Below are 18,938 nucleotides of genomic sequence, written 5' to 3' on the forward strand. Positions count from 1 at the left end.
AGACAGATAGCAAAATAGAAAGATGGATAAGCAGGGTCGGTGATGCTGTGGTCACAAGGCCAAGGGAGGAACTAGAAGGACTGAAGTCAGTTCTTAAGATGAGGCAGGATAATGAGAAAACAAAAGCCTGAGATGCAGAGGCAGGGAGTGAGACTGCACCTCATGGGTGAGTCCAGGCTAGCAGTCAACAGGGCAGAGCCAGTGCCCAGGACAACTGGACGCTGCATCCCAAGAAGAGGGTCTGACGCTGAACAACCAAATCGCTGTGGTTTTCCTCATCACACAGCAGAGTTTATATTCAACTCAGGATGTGCGACAATGCCCAACTCTACAAGTGCTAACAGAGAGCTAGAGGAAAGGGAAAAGAGAAAGGCAGTCACAGAGCAGCCATAACAAGCCCATCCCGTTCCAGGAGGGACGTCGGGTAGGAAGCTGCATCGGGGGTGGCATGTCAGAGCACAGGTGAAGCCCAGGGACGTAAATGTGGGCATCGCATTCTCAGAAACTGAAGCTATGGCTCTCAAAGTGTTCAACTCCAGTCGGGCTTCGAGTCAGAGAGGAGAGCTCACGGCTCATCCTTGTGAAACGCAAACTTTAAGGCTGGGGAGGAGCTGCAAAGGGGACGGAGCAGCTCAAGAGGTCGGATCAAAACGGACGGGGTGCGGGCACGAGGCCAAGGTCAAGTGGGGGCCCAGTGTGGCTGAGAGGACTGGTAAGAGGGATGTGAGCATGGTCTGCTAGACTGAGGTCTGGGTACCTTATTCTTCAGTCGGTGGAAGAACAGAGGAGAAAGTCAGATCGCAGTGAGTTGAAAAGTAAGCAGGAAGTGAGGATGTGGACACAATCACTACATTCCCTTTTTTATTATTATTAATTTTTATTGGAGTATAGTTGCTTTACAATGTTGTGTTAGTTTCTACTGTACAGCAAAATGAATCAGCTATACATGTACGTATGTCCCTTCCGTTTTGGATTTCCTTCCCATTCAGGTCACCACAGTGCATTGAGTAGAGCTCCCTGTGCTATGCAGTATGTTTAGTTACATTCACTTTTTCAGAAGGTTAGCTGTGAAGGTAACAGATGCTGTGGCTGGAAGGAAAAGCGGGTGGAGAGATAGACAGAAGGATGGTGGTTAGATAGACCATCCTTCTTCTCTTACTTGGTATTCAGGCCTCTCATTTTCTTTCTCTTCTCCATTTTCCAAATCCATTCTACAGGAGCTCCCTGATATATGCAAACACCTAAAGTTTCTAAAAGGGACATGGTCCAGTTCTAATGTTCTGCCATTCTATTTCATCCTGCCATTCCCAGCTCCCAAGCCTCCAGGATTGCCAGTGCTTGAAGGAGAATGCTATTCTTTCAGGCTCTCCACTCGCTGACCCAGTCCCTTGTTCTTTTCTATTCCTTACTGACAAAAGTATCTAACCTAGATAGCTTAAAATAGAGAAAAAGTACATACATGTTCCTTGCCCGTTATTATGCAGCCATTAAGAAAACTGATTTTCAGAGACATATTAATGATAAAGTAGAAGAAAAGTTGAAGTTGAAAAACATGTAACAATCCGCCATATATGTAGAACCCTCTGCAGAAGGGAAATACTCCAAAATGTGATGAGTGTTTACTCTGGGTGGTGACATTATGGGTGATTTTAATTTTTTCTTTATAGTGTTTGAATATTTTTCAATATTCTAAAATGAGCATATGTAACTAGAAAACAAGACAAATATCACTTAAAACCCAAATAAGACATTAACACGTTGATTTATTTATGTGCTGAACATGTGCCTCTCATACTGTAGGTGCAGAAGCCACAGACAAGCATACAGTCCCTGTGCTCAGGAAGCTCACGTCTACACTGTAGACATTTGTTGCTTTCGTTGACTGGCATCCACTCCGCTGCCTCTGAAGCAGCAAACCCTAATTTTGTTTTGAGGAAGCCATCCTTCCCTGACTCTGGGATTTCACTGGGCCTTGTAGCCAGCTAGCTCAGAGGACTGGTTCAGGGATACATACTCAACCCATCAGGACGAAGAGAGAACTGTGACACCAAGGGCTGGGTGGGAGTGACTGCAAGAGCCCCACTCTCTTGAGATGATCCCATGATAGGCCAAGTGGGAAATGACCCCTTTCTCCTGTAAAGGCCTAAACGTGGAGATGCTCTCTCTCTCTCTTCTATGACAGTTTTAATGGGAGATGACTCCTCTGTCCTGTGATGGCCTAAATGTCTTTCTCCTATAATAGTCCAAGTGGGAGACGAGCTCTTTCTTCTGAGATGGAATAAGTGTGAGGATGACCCCTCTCTCCAATGGTACTTTTGATAAGAGATGACTCTTTCCTGGGATGGTCTAAATGTCATGGTGACCCCTCTTCCCTATAATGGCCCCAAGTGTAAGATGACCCGTCTCTCCCATGATGGTCTAAGTCAGAGACGATCCCTCTCTCCTGAGATGGTCTAAGTGTGCTGATTCATGAACCCAAAGCTGTGGAGACTCATGCTGAGAATGTTCATCATCCCAAAAGAGCAGAGCGAGGTCCTTGAAACAGTGTCTAATTCCTGAACCAAACTCAACCCACAGCTAGCCTTCCAAGGGGTATTTAGTTCATAGTGAATACATGCTATTTTGCTTAAGTCTGCTTGAATCAGGTTTTTTGGTCTCCTGAATCCAGTATATTTCTCAATCATCCTGCCCCTAAAAGAGTAGCTTTGTGCATAACCAACTATAATCCCCAGCAGCAGGTGCTATAAGAGGGTCCTGACAGCAGGGCTCAGAGCCCAGAGGAGCAACTGATTCGACTGCAGAGCTCAGGGGAGGCTTCGTATGCGAGCTGGGCCTTGGGATTCTGGAAAGGAAAGCTGTGGCAGAAGGATTAGCACAAGCCCAGGCAGAGAAGTGGGCAGCACATGGCATGTACAAGAAAGTACGTGGCTTACTGGGGACCGACGAACCCTTGCTATGGGGGCGATGGGAAAGAAGGCTGGGGCTAGATTCCAAAAAGCATTCTAAGGAATTCACACTTTACTCTAAAAAAAAAAAGTATGGGGGTTGAGGAGTGAAAAGCATTTTATAGCCAAAAAAAAAAAAAAAGGAACAGTGGAAAATGGACTGGAGTGGGAAAGAGAACAGGAAACCATACCTTCATGTCTTTGTTTCCACCTCATTCTCCCTCCAACATACCCTTCTAACAAACTAATTATAGGGAGAGAGCATTTTATTCATCTTTCTATCCCCACTGCTCAGTACAGAGGAGGTCTTAATAAATCTTTGCTACATAAGTGAAGAAGAGAAGAAACCCACAGCTTACCCATTCTCCAAGTCCAATTTACTTCAAAAGCCCCACCAGCTCACACCAATCCCCCCAGCACACCCCTGACCCCACATTCATCCCCTCTTCTTTGATCTCTTTTCCTGGTTTACTCATTCCAACCTGCACAATGAATTCCCCACACTGTTATTTAACTGTTTCATGAGCTCCCGTCTCTTCTTGCTTACTAAGAACAGGCACTGGGAAAAGAATCACATCTACTCTTCCAGGCAGGCTGGTCTCCAGGCTCTGCTCAGATCATCTACCTGCCTCAGCTCTGGGCTTCCCAGTTACTTCAAGGACCTAAACTAGGCAACACTGCACTTTAACTTAACAAGATGTTGAGTATCGACATGAAAATTAAAAATACTAGATTCCTCTCCTCCTCCCTGTTACCTAAGTCTGCTTAACTTACAGCAAAATAATAACGAGTACAAGGAATAGCATGTTTAGAGTGCAGTCAGCCCTGCTTTATTATGTTACCCAGCCATCTGTGACCCTTCATTAGAGGCATTTGAGAGTCTACCCAGATCACTCTGCTGAATGACAATGGCAATGCAAAAATAGTACTGTGGCTTTAAGAGCCTTGCTTCTCTCTTATGTACCTGGTCCATTTTTTTTTCCTCTAACAGTAAACAAATGGTCAAGTTCTGATTCTGCCTATGAGATAAACTTCCTAGACAACATTCTAGGAAATTTTGTGATGATAGGCAGACATAAAAAAAAGAAAATGATGTGGCTGTGTACACACACACTCAAACATATGTGAATTCAGACCTAAATATTAACCGAGTCACCACCTAAAGCACCATCAGAATTCTCCATTTAGTGGAAAACCTGCTAATAGCCCTTCTCTACCTCCTTTCAGGCAGTACCACAGTACAGTGTCATGACAAGCACTGATGGCTCTTTGGTTGAGAGAGAAAGGGATTCAATTTTATGTTTTAATTAAGTGGCAACTGAGGGATCACATGCAGGCTTGGGCAAGGCCAGAGGCCAAGGGAGCTGCCCTGGTTTCTCCTTCGCCTTTCCTTTTTTTTTTTCTCCTTAAGCATCACTGTCACCTGAGCATGCTCCCGATCTCTCTGCATTCCCACCCAGACAATTTTGATTGCCCACGTTCTTGCCTAATTGGAATGTCATTCAATTTTCTCCGAGGTTGAGTTCTACAACCCGAGTCTGATGGGAAACACAAATTTGCTACCTGGAACTTCTTTCAATGCTTGCACAGCTCACAAATCTTAAAATCCCACCTGTCTGAAGGGCAGACGACAACAGAATTGCAGAGGTAACACCATCCCACCCGTACGTTATTCTTCATGTAGAATAACCATGAAAGCTAATACTTAACAAGCTGGCCTCTATCAGGAGAATCAAATTAAGCTATTCCTTCCCGGTTACACTCGCCAAGGTTTTGAGATCGGGGTTGATGGTTCAACTTCCCTCTTGCCCACAGGCGCTTCGGAATCAGGCCCCTGGATTCCCACCGGCTTGCGGTCCTGACTCGGAGATGGGTGACCACCGTCAGCCGTGCTGGGGATCTGAAGAAAGGGGCCGCCCAGAGGGGAGGACGGCGTTTCCCCGTTAAGGTTTGGAAGATGATAAAGAGACCAGAGAGGAGGCGGATGGATGTCAACGCCCGAACCCAAATTCGCGTATCACACATCAGTTTACCGAGGCAACTCTCGCAATTGCGCGAAATGCTTCGATCACAGATGCTCAGCGAAAGCCCCCCACGCAGAGGGGCCATTGCAGCCAGCCCGCGCGACCCTCCGGCGGCGGCGAGCAGGACCCACCGGCAGGTGCCCTACGCCCCGCGCCCCGCTCGGCGCGCTTACCAAGGGCCCAGGTGCAGCTCTCTTTGATGGCTTTGTACTTGCTCCCGGACGCTTCCTTCTGCAGCTTCCTTAGGATCTCTTCCATCTTGACCTTCGCCGGGGGCCGGCCGCAGACAGCAAGGGGAGCGCACGCGAGGCCCCGCGGGGACGCCGCTGCCACCGCAACCCGGCCCTGGGCGCCTAGGCTGCCGCTGAGCTCGCCCCGCTCCGACCCCGCGCGGCGGCTGATGAATCACGCCCGCTCCATGCAGCGGCCACGTCAGGCCCGGGGCCCCGCCCGCCGCCCCGCCCGCCGGGTCAGGTGCGCCCAGCGCGCGGCGACGGCCACGGCGACGGCGGGCTGGGGATCGGAGGCCGCGACTCGGCCCCGGCCCCCGAGGCGGTCCCGGGGGCACGGAGGCTCGCGGAAAGGTGGAGGTGGACGTCCTGGGCTGGCTCGCAGGCTGGGCGTTGGCCGGGCTCGGCCCGAGGGAGCGTCTGGCTGCGGCCGGCAGCGGGCGGGGAGGGGCCTCGTCGCTGCTCCCGCCACACCCCCATCCGGAGCGGGCGGAGTTGGAGCGGCCCGGCCCCGGCTCGCTGAGCTCCCAGCGCCGGGTGGCGTGGCGCCCTCTGCGTCCCGCCGTCCAGGCGCTGCTCCCTCGTTAGTGATGAGCAGCTCTTCTGGGCCACCCTCTGTGCCAGGCTCGGGCGCTACCTGTGAATAGACTGTGATTCTGCCCAACCATGTATTCCACGCCATCTCACGTGTGTGTGTGTGTGTGTGTGTGTGTGTGTGTGTGTGTGTGTGATGAACATCCTCATTATACACAGGTTAAGGTACTTCCCAAAGCAACAAGACTTGGACTCGAAACACACTCTTGCATCCAAAACCCCTTTTAAAAATCTCTCTTTATTCCCTTTCCATTCCTTTGTTGACCTGAATTGTTTTCCTCTGAAGAAAAATAAAGGCGGGGGCGGGCGGGGGAGTGGCGCACAAGGGCTACGTGACTTGGGTAGGGGTGGGAGAGGTGAACAGAGAAAGCTTCAGCAGTGAAGAACCTTCAGGCCGAACTTGGGAGGCGGACGCGGACGTGGGGGGCCGGATGGGGAAGGCAGTGTGAGGCAGGACCTCTACTCTTGGGAGAGCACCTGTGTTTCAAGAACTTCATGTCGGGTTCAGCGATGGGAGCCCTAGGATGGTTGCTGCAGGAAGAAAGGAGAGGAAAGCAGGAGTCTTATTTGGAGTCTCATTTTTTTTCCTGTTGTGCAAGCTGCGGTTGGGAACTAAGAAAGGATTTTAAGCATTTTCGTTGTTCTTTAGAAATGTAACTGTGGTGGTAGTGAGGAAGTTACATTTCAGAGGAGTAGACTGGCAGCTGGGAAAGGAGTAAGAAGATTCTGCAGTAATCTAGAAATAAGTTAAGCCGATGATGGAAAGGAACAGAGGAAAATATAGCAAGAGATATTTAAGGTGTCGAAGCAGTAGGATTTACTGACTGATCGAGGTAGTAACATATGGGATAACTTCCAGGTTTTTTGTTTGGGAAAATGGGAGGATGGTGGCCCCATCCTCCAAGTTAAAGAAGAGAGGAAGAGAAGGGTTTGGAATCCAGGGGGTATATGAGTTCAGTTTTGAACACGTTTAGGTTGAAATGGTAATGGGATACCATAAGGTGTTTTGTTTATGGGCAGGAACTCAGGACAGGGCTCCGAGATAGAAATGAGGATTTGAAACAATCAAGTATTGAAAATTGTTGATGCCTAGGATTTGGCAAAGGTTGCTGGGAGGCAGTGGTTCAAATGGGAAGAGCAGGAGGCCAGAGAGGAAACTGGGGGCCTCTTACCCTCAAATGATGGTCAGAGGAGCAAGTGCCCTGAGAGGAGGCTGAGAAGGAGCAGTTAGAAACCCGCAGTGCGGGAAGGAGGGCAGCCAGGAAAGGGAGTGTCGCAGGAGGGTGTCCAACAGATGGGGCGCATTCAGACTGCTGCTTAAGCCCTCTTGGTAGTGAGGAGGCAAAACTTGCAAAGTCTAGCCCCCTAGGGACCCTTCTCCTCACATCCACACACCTTATGAAACCATCATTTGAAGAAGTGTTTCCAGTGCTAAAAAAAAAAGTTCAAAAACACTGTAGTCGATAATATAATTATGTTAGACTACATTGTTAACTATTTGGAAATATACATAGAGAGAGAGATCAGAACTTTATACCATAGAGAGAAATAAATTACAAATGTGTTAATGTGTTAAAGAGTTAAATTTAAGAACTGAACCATAGAAGGTTTAGAAGAAAATGTAAGTGAATATACTTATCTTAATCCATTAAGATTATTTCTAATAAACCAGCTAAGGAAGAAACTGAAAGGCAAACAGATTTGACTATTTCAATATGTAGAAGCTTTATGTCAAAAGTTCCATACAAAAAATGAAAAGCAAATGACATTCTGAGGAGCAGATCGAAAAGAGAGTAACTCACCTTTTAATTTTGTGTAGTTATGTTTTTTACTCTTTTTAAGATTATTATCTTTATAATTAAAAACAAATTCACTTAAGCTATACACCAGAAAAATAATATTTCAGAGATAAAATGATTCAATAGCTTTGTAAAAAAGCTTTTACAAAGTATTAAAAAAAGAAACAGATGCACACTTTAAAACAATAGGCAATAGTAAGAAGTCATTTCACAGAGGAATAAATACAAATGACACAACCTATGAAAAGTGTTCGAGCAACTGCTAATCAAAAGGGCACAAAATCTTTCAATAAAAGGTGATTTTCTTTTTAATAAAATTGGCTAAGAGGTTTAAAATACTATTGCCTGGTATTAGTAAGGAGCTGGCCAATTAGGTCCTCTCATGTTATGGGTGCTGGTGGAAGGATAACTTGATACCCATTACTGGAGGGATTCTGAATGTGTTTATAGCAGAGGTATGGCTCCAACCCAGAAATCCCACTTTTAGAAATTCATCTTAAGCAAGTGATTATGGAAGAGGATAAAGGTTTTGTTTTGTTTTTTTTCCACAAGGATTTCAGTGTGTCATTCAATTATCTTTAAAAATTGAAAACTATCTAAATGTCCAGCAACAGAGAAATGGATGAATAATTTATGATGTATGTATCCATAAAGCAGCAAAGTATATAGCCTTTAAGATTAATGCAGGAGAGGAACATTGAATGACATGAAAAGCAGTTTCTACTGTATAGTTAAATGAAATAGAAGGTTGTAAAATGCTATGTACTTCTTTGCACTAAATGAGCCCCATTTTATTATTTAAATATTCGATATGGATGTACATATGTTTTAAAATATGTACATATATATAAATGGAAAATAAACATAAACTATTAACAGTGCTTATCTCTGATGGGGTTATAGGTGAGTTTACTTTTTCCTTGAACATTTTTACTTTTATGATTGCAAATTTTTTTTTTTAAGTGGTGGGAAAATGAAATAAAAGTAGTATCTGGGCAACAAGGTCAATGGCCACAGAGGACAAAGATAAACACAAAAAAGGATTAAATGGATGTGAGAGTTTAGTCGGGAAGCCTGCCCCAGAAGAATAATGAGGGCAGAATCTGGTTGCAGTGGATTAAGAGCAGGTAGAAACACATGTCTAAATAACCCACTCAAGATATTGGCTGTGAAGGAAAGTAAGAGTAGAATAGTTAAAAGACCTTTGTTTTAAAAAATGTCAACTCACAGCAAAAAATGTCCTGAGTCCACCCAGTATACACATAGGTACATGTATAGCTAGATTAAAAAACTGAAACAGGGCTTCCCTGGTGGTGCAGTGGTTGGGAGTCCGCCTGCTGACGCAGGGGACATGGGTTCGTGCCCCGGTCCAGGAGGATCCCACATGCAGTGGAGCGGCTGGGCCCGTGAGCCATGGCCGCTGGGCCTGCGCGTCCGGAGCCTGTGCTCTGTGACGGGAGAGGCCACAGCGGTGAGAGGCCTGCGTACCACAGAAAAGAAAAGAAAAAAAAAAAAAAAAACTGAAACAAAAATTTTATTTCTAGAAAAATACTTACTGTTAAATAAAATAGAATTACTATTAAATATGATTTTTATGCATTGTTGCAGGCACACTTACCCATTTGGAAATTCAATCCAGGTTGGAGACATGAACACAATGCTACATGCGTGACACAGGTGCTTTGTGCTTTGATGTCTATTTCTTTCCACTGTTTTTAGTTATGTTGGTTAAAAACTCTGGTTCACACACAAATAAGTGGTGTGGATGCTATTAATAACAATATACTCTACTTAGCGATAGAAATTGCAAATTTCAGTGAAGTCTTCTTTAATCTTAATCTAAAATGGTGATAAACTTATAATCATTCTTCAAGATATTTGAATAACAAAGTATTAGTAATTAGTTTCCTTCTTTGGGCATCAACTTTAACTCAAATATGCATCTGGGATTTTAAAAAACAAATGGATCTTTTATCTAAATGCTTTTCCTTCATATTTCAAATTTCTTTTTTGGAAATGTTTGAAGTTTCAAACAAATACTCGCAATATTATTAGTATCTTTCATTTTATTCCATTCAAAGTGTTTTCATTAATAATGTTCTCTTCCTGTGTTGCAAAATGTTGAGGACATATAGTAACCACAGTGATTACTTAAAATGTATTTTGTAACTGTTGGATATCGTCAACATCTTGAAATATATTTTTACTTTTTCCCTATAGATCCAAATTCAGTTAATTAAAAATGTCAAAAAAGATCTAGTTATATGTGCCAATTTTGTTACTGAAACATCATCTCCAAAAATGTTAGCCAAAGGAGATTGCTTTTAAACAGAAAAATGTTTTTTAGTTCATATAACTTAATTAGTATTTTCCTCATAGCAATCAATTACTCCAGTATGATATAACATATGCACATATTATTCAACGGAAAGGCTAACAAAGATCCAACAATACAGTGGTTTACAGAACACAGACTTTTATTTCTCACTTAAATTAAGTCTCGAGTTGGTGGTGCAGGTTGATACAGCAGTTCCAGGAGATCATTCAAGGACCATGTACCTTACATTTTACTCCTCTACCATCCCAGAGCAAGTTGTTCCCATCTGTGTGACCAAGGATGGGTCCTAGGCAGGTTGTGCTCTAGTTCACAGAAAGAGAAAGAGAGAGTAAAGGAGTCCAGGTCTCAGATGTAGATGTCACACAAATCCATTTTCCTATATTCCATTGGTGAAGACAGTTGCAGAGACACACCTGGGTACAATATAGTCCGTCTGTGCCCCCAGGACCCCTGCCACAGCTCTGTTCCTGTGGCAGAGAGAGGAGGATTTGGTGGGTGACAGCTAATCTCAGCCACACCTTGAATTTCTGAACAAAGCACATCAAAAGGTGCTTTCTCTTAATGAAATCAAACAACTATGATTGGTTTTCAAGAGATTCAGTAAAGACTCAGTAGAATCCTTAAGATGCCAAATCTTTACAATGTGTGAAACAGTAATTCCAAATAGTAAAGTAGATGGTAATTTCTAATAATATTTTAAATTACTTTGTTATGTTTCCTGGTCATATTTACTTCTGAATCACTTGCAATTCTGTTACAATTTACCAGTTTAATTTATGTTTTCCAAATAATATATTTTTCTAATTTTATCAGCTTACTTAAACCAGTTATGGGTTAGGTTAAATTTAAACAACACAATAAATCCTTTATAAAAATTGTCTTGTCATATACATTTGGCGTAAACTGAAAGTATATTAGTGCTTTTGTTAAGTAGAGTCACATAACCTATGTCTGCTCACATCGGCCTAATAAGTATTAATTCTATTCTATATGTTCTATAGAACCACAAATGTGTTTAAGAGAATGTCTTATCACTTAGAAGTATATTTTTAAATTTCTCAGCTGATTTATCATTAAGAATCATATTCACCATGTCCATGTATGCTGAGAATAGTTTTTTCAGTAACTATGTGAGTAATTTTCTCTCTCGCCACACATATGCAACTAAATATGATAGTAATATTTTTTCATTAACTGACCTGAAATAGTGTTGACAAATTTATGTCTTTTTTTCTTTCTTTGAAAATATTTGAGGGCCTTACCAACCAGTTTGGCTTGTATTTCCAAGTTTATATGTGTGTGTACAAACTTAAGCTTTCATTTGCAAAAATATTACAAATAATAAAGTTTCAATGGTGTTGAGCATTTGACAAACTATATTTAATCTTTATTAAGAAGGCTTGAATTAATTTTTTTGATTAAGCTCAAATTTTAAAATTTATTGATTAAAAGAAACATTTTTCCCAAAGTTTTCACTATTTGTAGGTCCAGATCTGGCAGTTCAACCAGAACATCCTTCTGTGCTTTTTACATCATCATTCTCATTTCTTGTAATAATAAAATAAACTATTTTGAGAATAGCTTATACAGGTTTGATTAAAATGTACAATTATTGCAAAGCCAAAAATACCTAACAATTACACCTAATCCAAAAAAACGTATAACCAAAACTTGATGGGAAGTCTTGCCAATAGTGGATAAATTCTTCTAAACTTCATTTCATGATTAACTGTAAATTACACTGACACACATTAAACTATACAACATTAACTTCCTGATACCATTATGGTCAAATCCAGAAAATCAAATCAGATAGCAGTGAACAGAAGAGTGAATGGCCGGCTGACTCCCAGCCAATGCATATAGCCATTACATCCCCTCCACCAGCTGTCACTCAACTCAGGTTTCCCCAGTACTTGCTGCAATGTGGACAGCACCATTTAAAATATATATACACATGGCATTCTGATATTGAAGGTGCCACATTACTTTACTTCTGAAAAGAATATTATCTGATGAAACAGACTAATTGATTTTACAATCCACTAATGGGTAGAGAACTGAAATTTGAAAAACACCAGACCAGCAGCAGATTTGATGGAAAGCATATTATACAGAAAAAAGACATAAAGGCAGAAGCTGAAGAGGTCGGAGGTAGCCAGCCTAATGGGTGAAACAAGTATTCTAAGAATATAGAGAAGGTGGTATTTAGAGTACAGACAGAGTCGTTGGTCCAATTAGGGGATGAAGGGCAATCTTCAGACAAGGAGGGGAAGCCAGGAGACTGAGTTTTGATAGTGTTTAGTTTGTTGATGTGGGGACAGGAATTTGTGGGAGCTACACCTGATAGCTTCTGCTTTTCTTGTGAATTAGGAAGACATTTATTGAGTGTAGGAGGAGAAGTGAATAGACAGAGGACCAAAAGTTTGGAAAAGGGAAAGAGAGATGACTAAGAATGCATAGAAGACTTCCTTGAAGTATTGAGAGCCTTAGTCTCTGAACCTAAATGTCTATGAACATTTAGGAAGCAGTCCCAATTCAGCAAAATTTCCAAGTCTGGTAATACCTAGTGAATTTGCTATTGCCTCAAATGCTGATCACAAAGGTTGATGGTGCTAAATCCATATTTCCAGCTCAAATCTCCCTTCCAAACTTATTTTACCTGATATTCAAATCATTGACCTTTTCAGTTACTCTGATGCCTAACTCACAGTATATTAATGAGACTTGTTTGCAACATCATTTAACCCAAATATGCACCGGTATAATCTAAAAGTAAAATAACCTTATTTTTGGGTTAAATTCAATTTTGTATTAAATTCAGCCTAGGAAAATAGCATTTAATTTGAAGATGGTTTATAAAATCATTTGTGATCTTGAGCATTTAAAAGGGTAAATTATTTTTTATTAGAGAAATGCAAAACTACAATGAGGTATCACCTCACACCAGTCAGAATGGCCATAATAAAAAATCTACAAACAACAAATGCTGGAGAGGGTATGGAGAAAAGGGAACCCTCTTGCACTTTTGGTGGGAATGTAAATTGATACCGCCACTATGGAGAACAGTATGGAGGTTCCTTAAAAAACTAAAAATAGAACTATCATACGACCCAGCAATCCCACTACTGGGCATATACCCTGAGAAAACCATAATTCAAAATGAGTCATGTACCACAATGTTCATTGCAGCTCTATTTACAATAGCCAGGACATGGAAGCAACTTAAGTGTCCATCGACAGATGAATGGATAAAGAAGATGTGGCACATATATACAATGGAATGTTACTTAGCCATAAAAAAAAAACAAAATTGAGTTATTTGCAGTGAGGTGGATGGACCTAGAGACTGTCATACAGAGTGAAGTAAGTCAGAAAGAGAAAAATAAATACCGTATGCTAACACATATATATGGATTTAAAAAAAAAAATGTTCTGAAGAACCTAGGGGCAGGACAGGAGTAAAGACCCAGACGTAGAGAATGGACTTGAGGATACGGGGAGGGGGAAGGGTAAGCTGGGATGAAGTGAGAGAGTGGCATTGACATATATACACTACCAAATATAAAATAGATAGCTAGTGGGAAGCAGCCACATAGCACAGGGAGATCAGCTCAGTGCTTTGTGACCACCTAGAGGGATGGGATAGGGAAGGTGGGAGGGAGATGCAAGAGGAAGGAGATATATGTATATGTATAGCTGATTCACTTTGTTATAAAGCAGAAACTAACACATCATGGTAAAGCAATTATACTCCAATAAAGATGTTAAAAATAAAGATGTTAAAAAAAGTAAATGATTTTTAATACATTTTAAGTAATTTATATAATATATAGTGTACCCTTGTATAAGGATAAAAATTAAATACGCAAAATAGATAATATTAATAATTAATAACATTGAAAAATGATTCCTTTATTTGTAAAACAGTTTTCTATTTTAGTAATAATTAGTATGTACTTCAATGTGATACATTTGGACTTTTGCTTCCCGCTATGATAACAGCAGCTTATATTGGAACAAACTTACTGTTGAAAGCAATTGTAAAACTGTATTTAAAAAATTAAAAGCATTGTTTGAAGGCATCAAAAGCAACCAAAACTGCCAGGACTTGAAGGGCCAAGATCCTAGAGTGAAGGGGAATGCACAAAAGTGAGCCAGTTGTTTACAGTTACTTTTTCCCCTTGGAGCACTTGCTAGTTCACATCATAGCACATAGAGGCCAAGCTGAAAATGGTAATCTAGAGATGCGAGAGTTCTCAAGGTATGGGATGATGAAAATTGTAGTTCTGAGTTATTAAGGCAATTAGAACATGAGGAAACAAGGTGGTAGGGAAAGGGGAATCACACAAACTTAAGGCTACATAAAATTATATATAACATTATAAACAATAAAATAAATAACCCCAAAAAGCTTGACACCTACTCATTAAAAAAATTTTAATGAACAGCCTTTCTCATAGTCGTGATAAATCTGTGTGTGTAGATGTGTATATGTATGTGTAAATATTGGTATACTTTTATGCAAATGAGGTAACATTATACATGTTCTTATACATTCTGCCTCTTTTCACTCAATGTTTTGTCACAGACAAGTCTTCCTTTTTAATGGCTGCTTATTATTCCTGTTGTATGACTCAATCTATATTGTTGGTTCCAGATTTTACTATTATAAAGAAGACTTCAATGAACATTTAGTTATTATATTACTTCCCTACCTCCGTACATACCTTCCTAGAGTAAATTCCTAGAAATGGAAGTGCTGAGTCAAAAACCATACACAGTAAAAGGGTTTGACAACTTATTGCCAGAATATGATCAAGGTACACAGATATCTGTTTCCACAAACAGTGCAGGAAAGAACCAGTATTGCTATTCTTCAGCATCACAATGTATTGAAAATTCCTCAGAAGGTTAGAGAAAGAGCCCTACAGCATATTATGGAAGCATTTATTATTCCTCAACAATGTGTCCATTTGAGATTCTGATTCCGAAGCAAGCACCAAAAAGAAGGACGGGACATAGACCCGAGATAAGAATGTTCCAGTCACCACTTCTATTCAACTGTATACTGACTAAAGATCTCAGGCAGCACAATGAAACAAGAAAAAAAGTACAAGCATTAGAAAAGGAATAAATGAAATAGTCATTATTTGTAGGTGATATAATTATTTACAAGGAAAATCTAAAAGAATCTACAGATAAATTTTCAGAAATAATAAGGGTTTAGTAAGCTTTCTAGATGTAGTATTAATATAAAAAGACAATTGCATTTCTATTCACAAGCAAAACCCCCCAAAATTTAGTAGCATAAAATAATATAAAGCATCTAGGAATAAATATAAGAAAATGTGTGCAAGTCCTTTGTTCAGAATACTCCAAGTCTTTACTGAAGAATTTTAAGGAGATCCAAGAAAATGGAGAGATATACCTCATTTGTATAAAGAAGATGAAATATTGGGTAATAAGCAATTCCAGTGAAATTCCCAACAGGTGTTTTCATGGAGCAGAAATGGATGACTTTAAAATTCATTTGGCCCCTTTGTCATAAATTAATTGAGCATATGTGTGTTGGTTTACTTCTGGGCTCTTTACTGTGTTCCATTGATCTATATGTCTATTTTTATGCCAATACCATACTGTTTTAATTACTATAGCTTTGAATATAGCTAAAGTAATATAGCCAAGAATGTACAATGGGGTAAGTATGGTCTCTTCAATAAATGGGTTGGGAAAACTGAACAATGACATGCAGAAGAATGAAACTCAACCACTATCTTACACCATGCACAAAAATTAACTAAAAATGAATCAGAGGGTTTCCCTGGTGGTGCAGTGGTTGAGAGTCCGCCTGCCGATGCAGGGGACACGGGTTCATGCCCCGGTCTGGGAAGATTCCACATGCCACGGAGTGGCTGGGCCCATGAGCCATGGCCACTGGGCCTGCATGTCCGGAGCCTGTGCTCCGCAATGGGAGAGGCCACAGCAGTGAGAGGCCCACATACCACAAAAAAAAAAAAAAAAAAAAGAATTAGAGATTTGACATCAGACCTGAAGCCATAAAACTCCTAGAAGAAAACATAGGCAATAAGCACCTTAATGTATGCCTTGGCAATGATTTTTTGAATCTGACACCAAAAGCAAAAGTAACAAAAGCAAAAATAAACATGTAGGACTACATCAAACTAAAAAGCTTCTACCCAGCAAAGGAAACTATCAACAAAGTGAAAAGGCAACCTACTGAATGGGAGAAAATATTTGCAAATTATACATCTGTTAAGGGGCTAACAATAAAAATACACAAAAGTTCATACAACTCAATTGCAAAAAAATTCAATTAAAAAGTTGGCAGAAGGTCTGAATAAATGTTTTTCCAAAGAAAACACACAGATGGCTAACAGGTACATGAAAAGATGCTGAACATCATTGATCATCAGGAAAATGCAGATCAAAACCACAATGAGATATCACTTTACACATTTTAGAATGGCTATTATCAAAAAGACAAGAAATAATAAGTGTTGACGAGGATGTGGAGAAAACGGAACGCTTATGCACTGTTGGTGGGAATGTAAATTGGTGCAGCCACTGTGGAAACCATTTTGGACATTCCCCAAAAATTAAAAAATAAAACTACCATACAATGCATCAATTCCACTTCTTGGTAGTTGTCTGAAGAAAATAAAAACACTAACTCAAAAAGATATATGAACCGCCATGTTCACTGCAGCATTATTTACAATAGGCAAAACATGGAAATAACCTAAGTGTCCACTAGTGGGTGAATGGATAAAGAAGATGTGGTATATATACACAATGGAATATTATTCAGCCATAAAAAAGAATGAAACTCGCCATCTGTGACAATATGGATGGACCTCAAGGGCATTACACTAAGTAAAATAAGTCAGACAGAGAGAGACAAATACCATAGGATCTCACTCACTTATACGTGCAATCTAAAAAGAGCCCCAAAACAAAAACCATCAAGCTCATAGATATAGAGAACAGATTGGTGGTTGCCAGAGGTGGGGGGTGGGGGTGGGGTGGGAGAAATGTGTGAAAATTTTTAAAAAATAAAAATAAGTTTAAAAAAGAAAATAAAGGGACTTTGTAAGATCTTATGATCAAATTAAAGGAAAAGGTTTTAAGTTTAATTAGCTATGCATATTGCTATAAAAACCAATATCAAAAAGAAATCAGTCTTAAGATTAGGAACCAAGATGGTGGAGTAGAAGGATCTGTTCTCACTCCCTCTTGCGAGAACAACAGAATCACAACTAGCTGCTGGACAATCATTGACAGGAAGACACTGGAACTCACCGAAAAAAGACACCCCACATCCAAAGACAAAGGAGAAGCCACAATGAGACAGTAGGTGGGGCGCAATCACAGTAAAATCAAATCCCATAACTGCTGGGTGGATGACTCACAGACTGGAGAACACTTATAAAACAGAAGTCCACCCACTGGAGTGAAGGTTCTGAGCCCCACGTCAGGTTCCCAACCTGGGGGTCCAGCAACGAGAGGAGGAATTCCTAGAGAATCAGACTTGAAGGCTACTGGGATTTGACTACAGGATTTCGACAGGACTGTGGGAAACAGAGACTCCACTCTTGGAAGGCACACACACAGTAGTGTGTGCATCAGGACCCAGGGGAAGGAGTAGTGACCCCAGGGGAGACTGAACCAGACCTACCTGCTAGTGTTGGAGGGTCTCCTGCAGAGGTGGGGGGTGGCTGTGGCTCACTGTGGGTACAAGGACACTGGCAGCAGAAGATCTGGGTAGTACTCCTTGCGTGAGACCTCCCAGAGCCTGCCATTGGGCTCACTAAAGAGCCCGGGTAAGCTTCAGTGTTGGGTTGCCTCAGGCCAAACAACCAACAGGGAGGGAACCCAGCACCACCCATCAGCAGCCAAGTGGATTAAAGTTTTACTGAGCTCTGCCCACCAGAGCAAGAGTCATCTCTACCCACGACCAGTACCTCCCATCAGGAAACTTGCACAAGCCTCTTAGATAGCCTCATCCACCAGAGGGCAGACAGCAGAAGCAAGAAGAACTACAATCCTGCAGCCTGTGGAAAAAAACCCACATTCACAGAGAGATAGACAAAATGAAAAGGCAGAGGGCTATGTACCACATGAAGGAACAAGATAAAACCCCAGAAAAACAACTAAATGAAGTGGAGATAGGCAACCTTCCAGAAAAAGAATTCAGAATAAGGATAGTGAAGATGATCCAGGACCTCAGGAAAAGAATGGAGGCAAAGATCTAGAAGATGCAAGAAATGTTTAACAAAGACCTAGAAGAATTAACGAATAAACAAACAGAGATGAACAATACAATAACTGAAATGAAAAATACATTAGAAGGAATCAATAGCAGAATAACTGAGGCAGAAGAACGGATAAGTGACCTGGAAGACAGAATGGTGGAATTCATTGCTGCGGAACAGAATAAAGAAAGAAGAATGAAAAGAAATGAAGACAGCCTAAGAGACCTCTGGGACAACATTAAATGCAACAACATTCGCATTATAGGGGTCCCAGAAGGAGAAGAGAGAGAGAAAGAACCCAATATTTGGAGAGATTATAGTCGAAAACTTCCCTAACATGGGAAAGGAAATAGCCACCCAAGTCCAGGAAGCGCAGCAAGTCCCATACAGGATAAACCCAAGGAGAAACATGCTGAGACACATAGTAATGAAACTTAAAGTGATGAAAGGGAAGAAACTACAGCCAAGATTACTCTACCGGCAAAGATCTCATTCAGACTCGATGGAGAAATCAAAAGCTTTACAGACAAGCAAAAGCTAAGAGAATTCAGCACCACCAAACCAGCCCTACAACAAATGATAAAGGAACTTCTCTAAGTGGGAAACACAAGAGAAGAAAAGGGCCTACAAAAACAAAACCACAACAATTAAGAAAATGGTCATAGGAACATACATATCGATAATTACCTTAAACGTTATTGGATTAAATGCTCCAACCAAAGACACAGGCTT

The 18,938-nt window shown here is 41.1% G+C and overlaps 1 protein-coding gene across 2 annotated transcripts in view; it reads right to left on the reverse strand.

Moving 5' to 3' along the window:
• The window catches only part of ARFGEF3 (ARFGEF family member 3), a 312,275-nt gene that overhangs the window by 198,345 nt on the left and 94,992 nt on the right, over nt 1-18,938 (reverse strand). Inside the window, exon 1 of one of the 2 annotated variants that reach the window (XM_004263774.3) lies at nt 5,143-5,668. The exons of the other annotated variant lie outside the window; for it this stretch is intronic. Coding sequence (XP_004263822.1) covers nt 5,143-5,227 — 85 coding nt within the window. The 5' untranslated portion in view covers nt 5,228-5,668. Of the gene's footprint in view, nt 1-5,142; nt 5,669-18,938 lie in introns of those variants that run through there. 2 annotated transcript variants of the gene reach the window in all.

The sequence above is a fragment of the Orcinus orca genome, chromosome 12, assembly GCF_937001465.1.
Source record: "Orcinus orca chromosome 12, mOrcOrc1.1, whole genome shotgun sequence".
Classification (NCBI taxonomy): Eukaryota; Metazoa; Chordata; class Mammalia; order Artiodactyla; family Delphinidae; genus Orcinus; species Orcinus orca.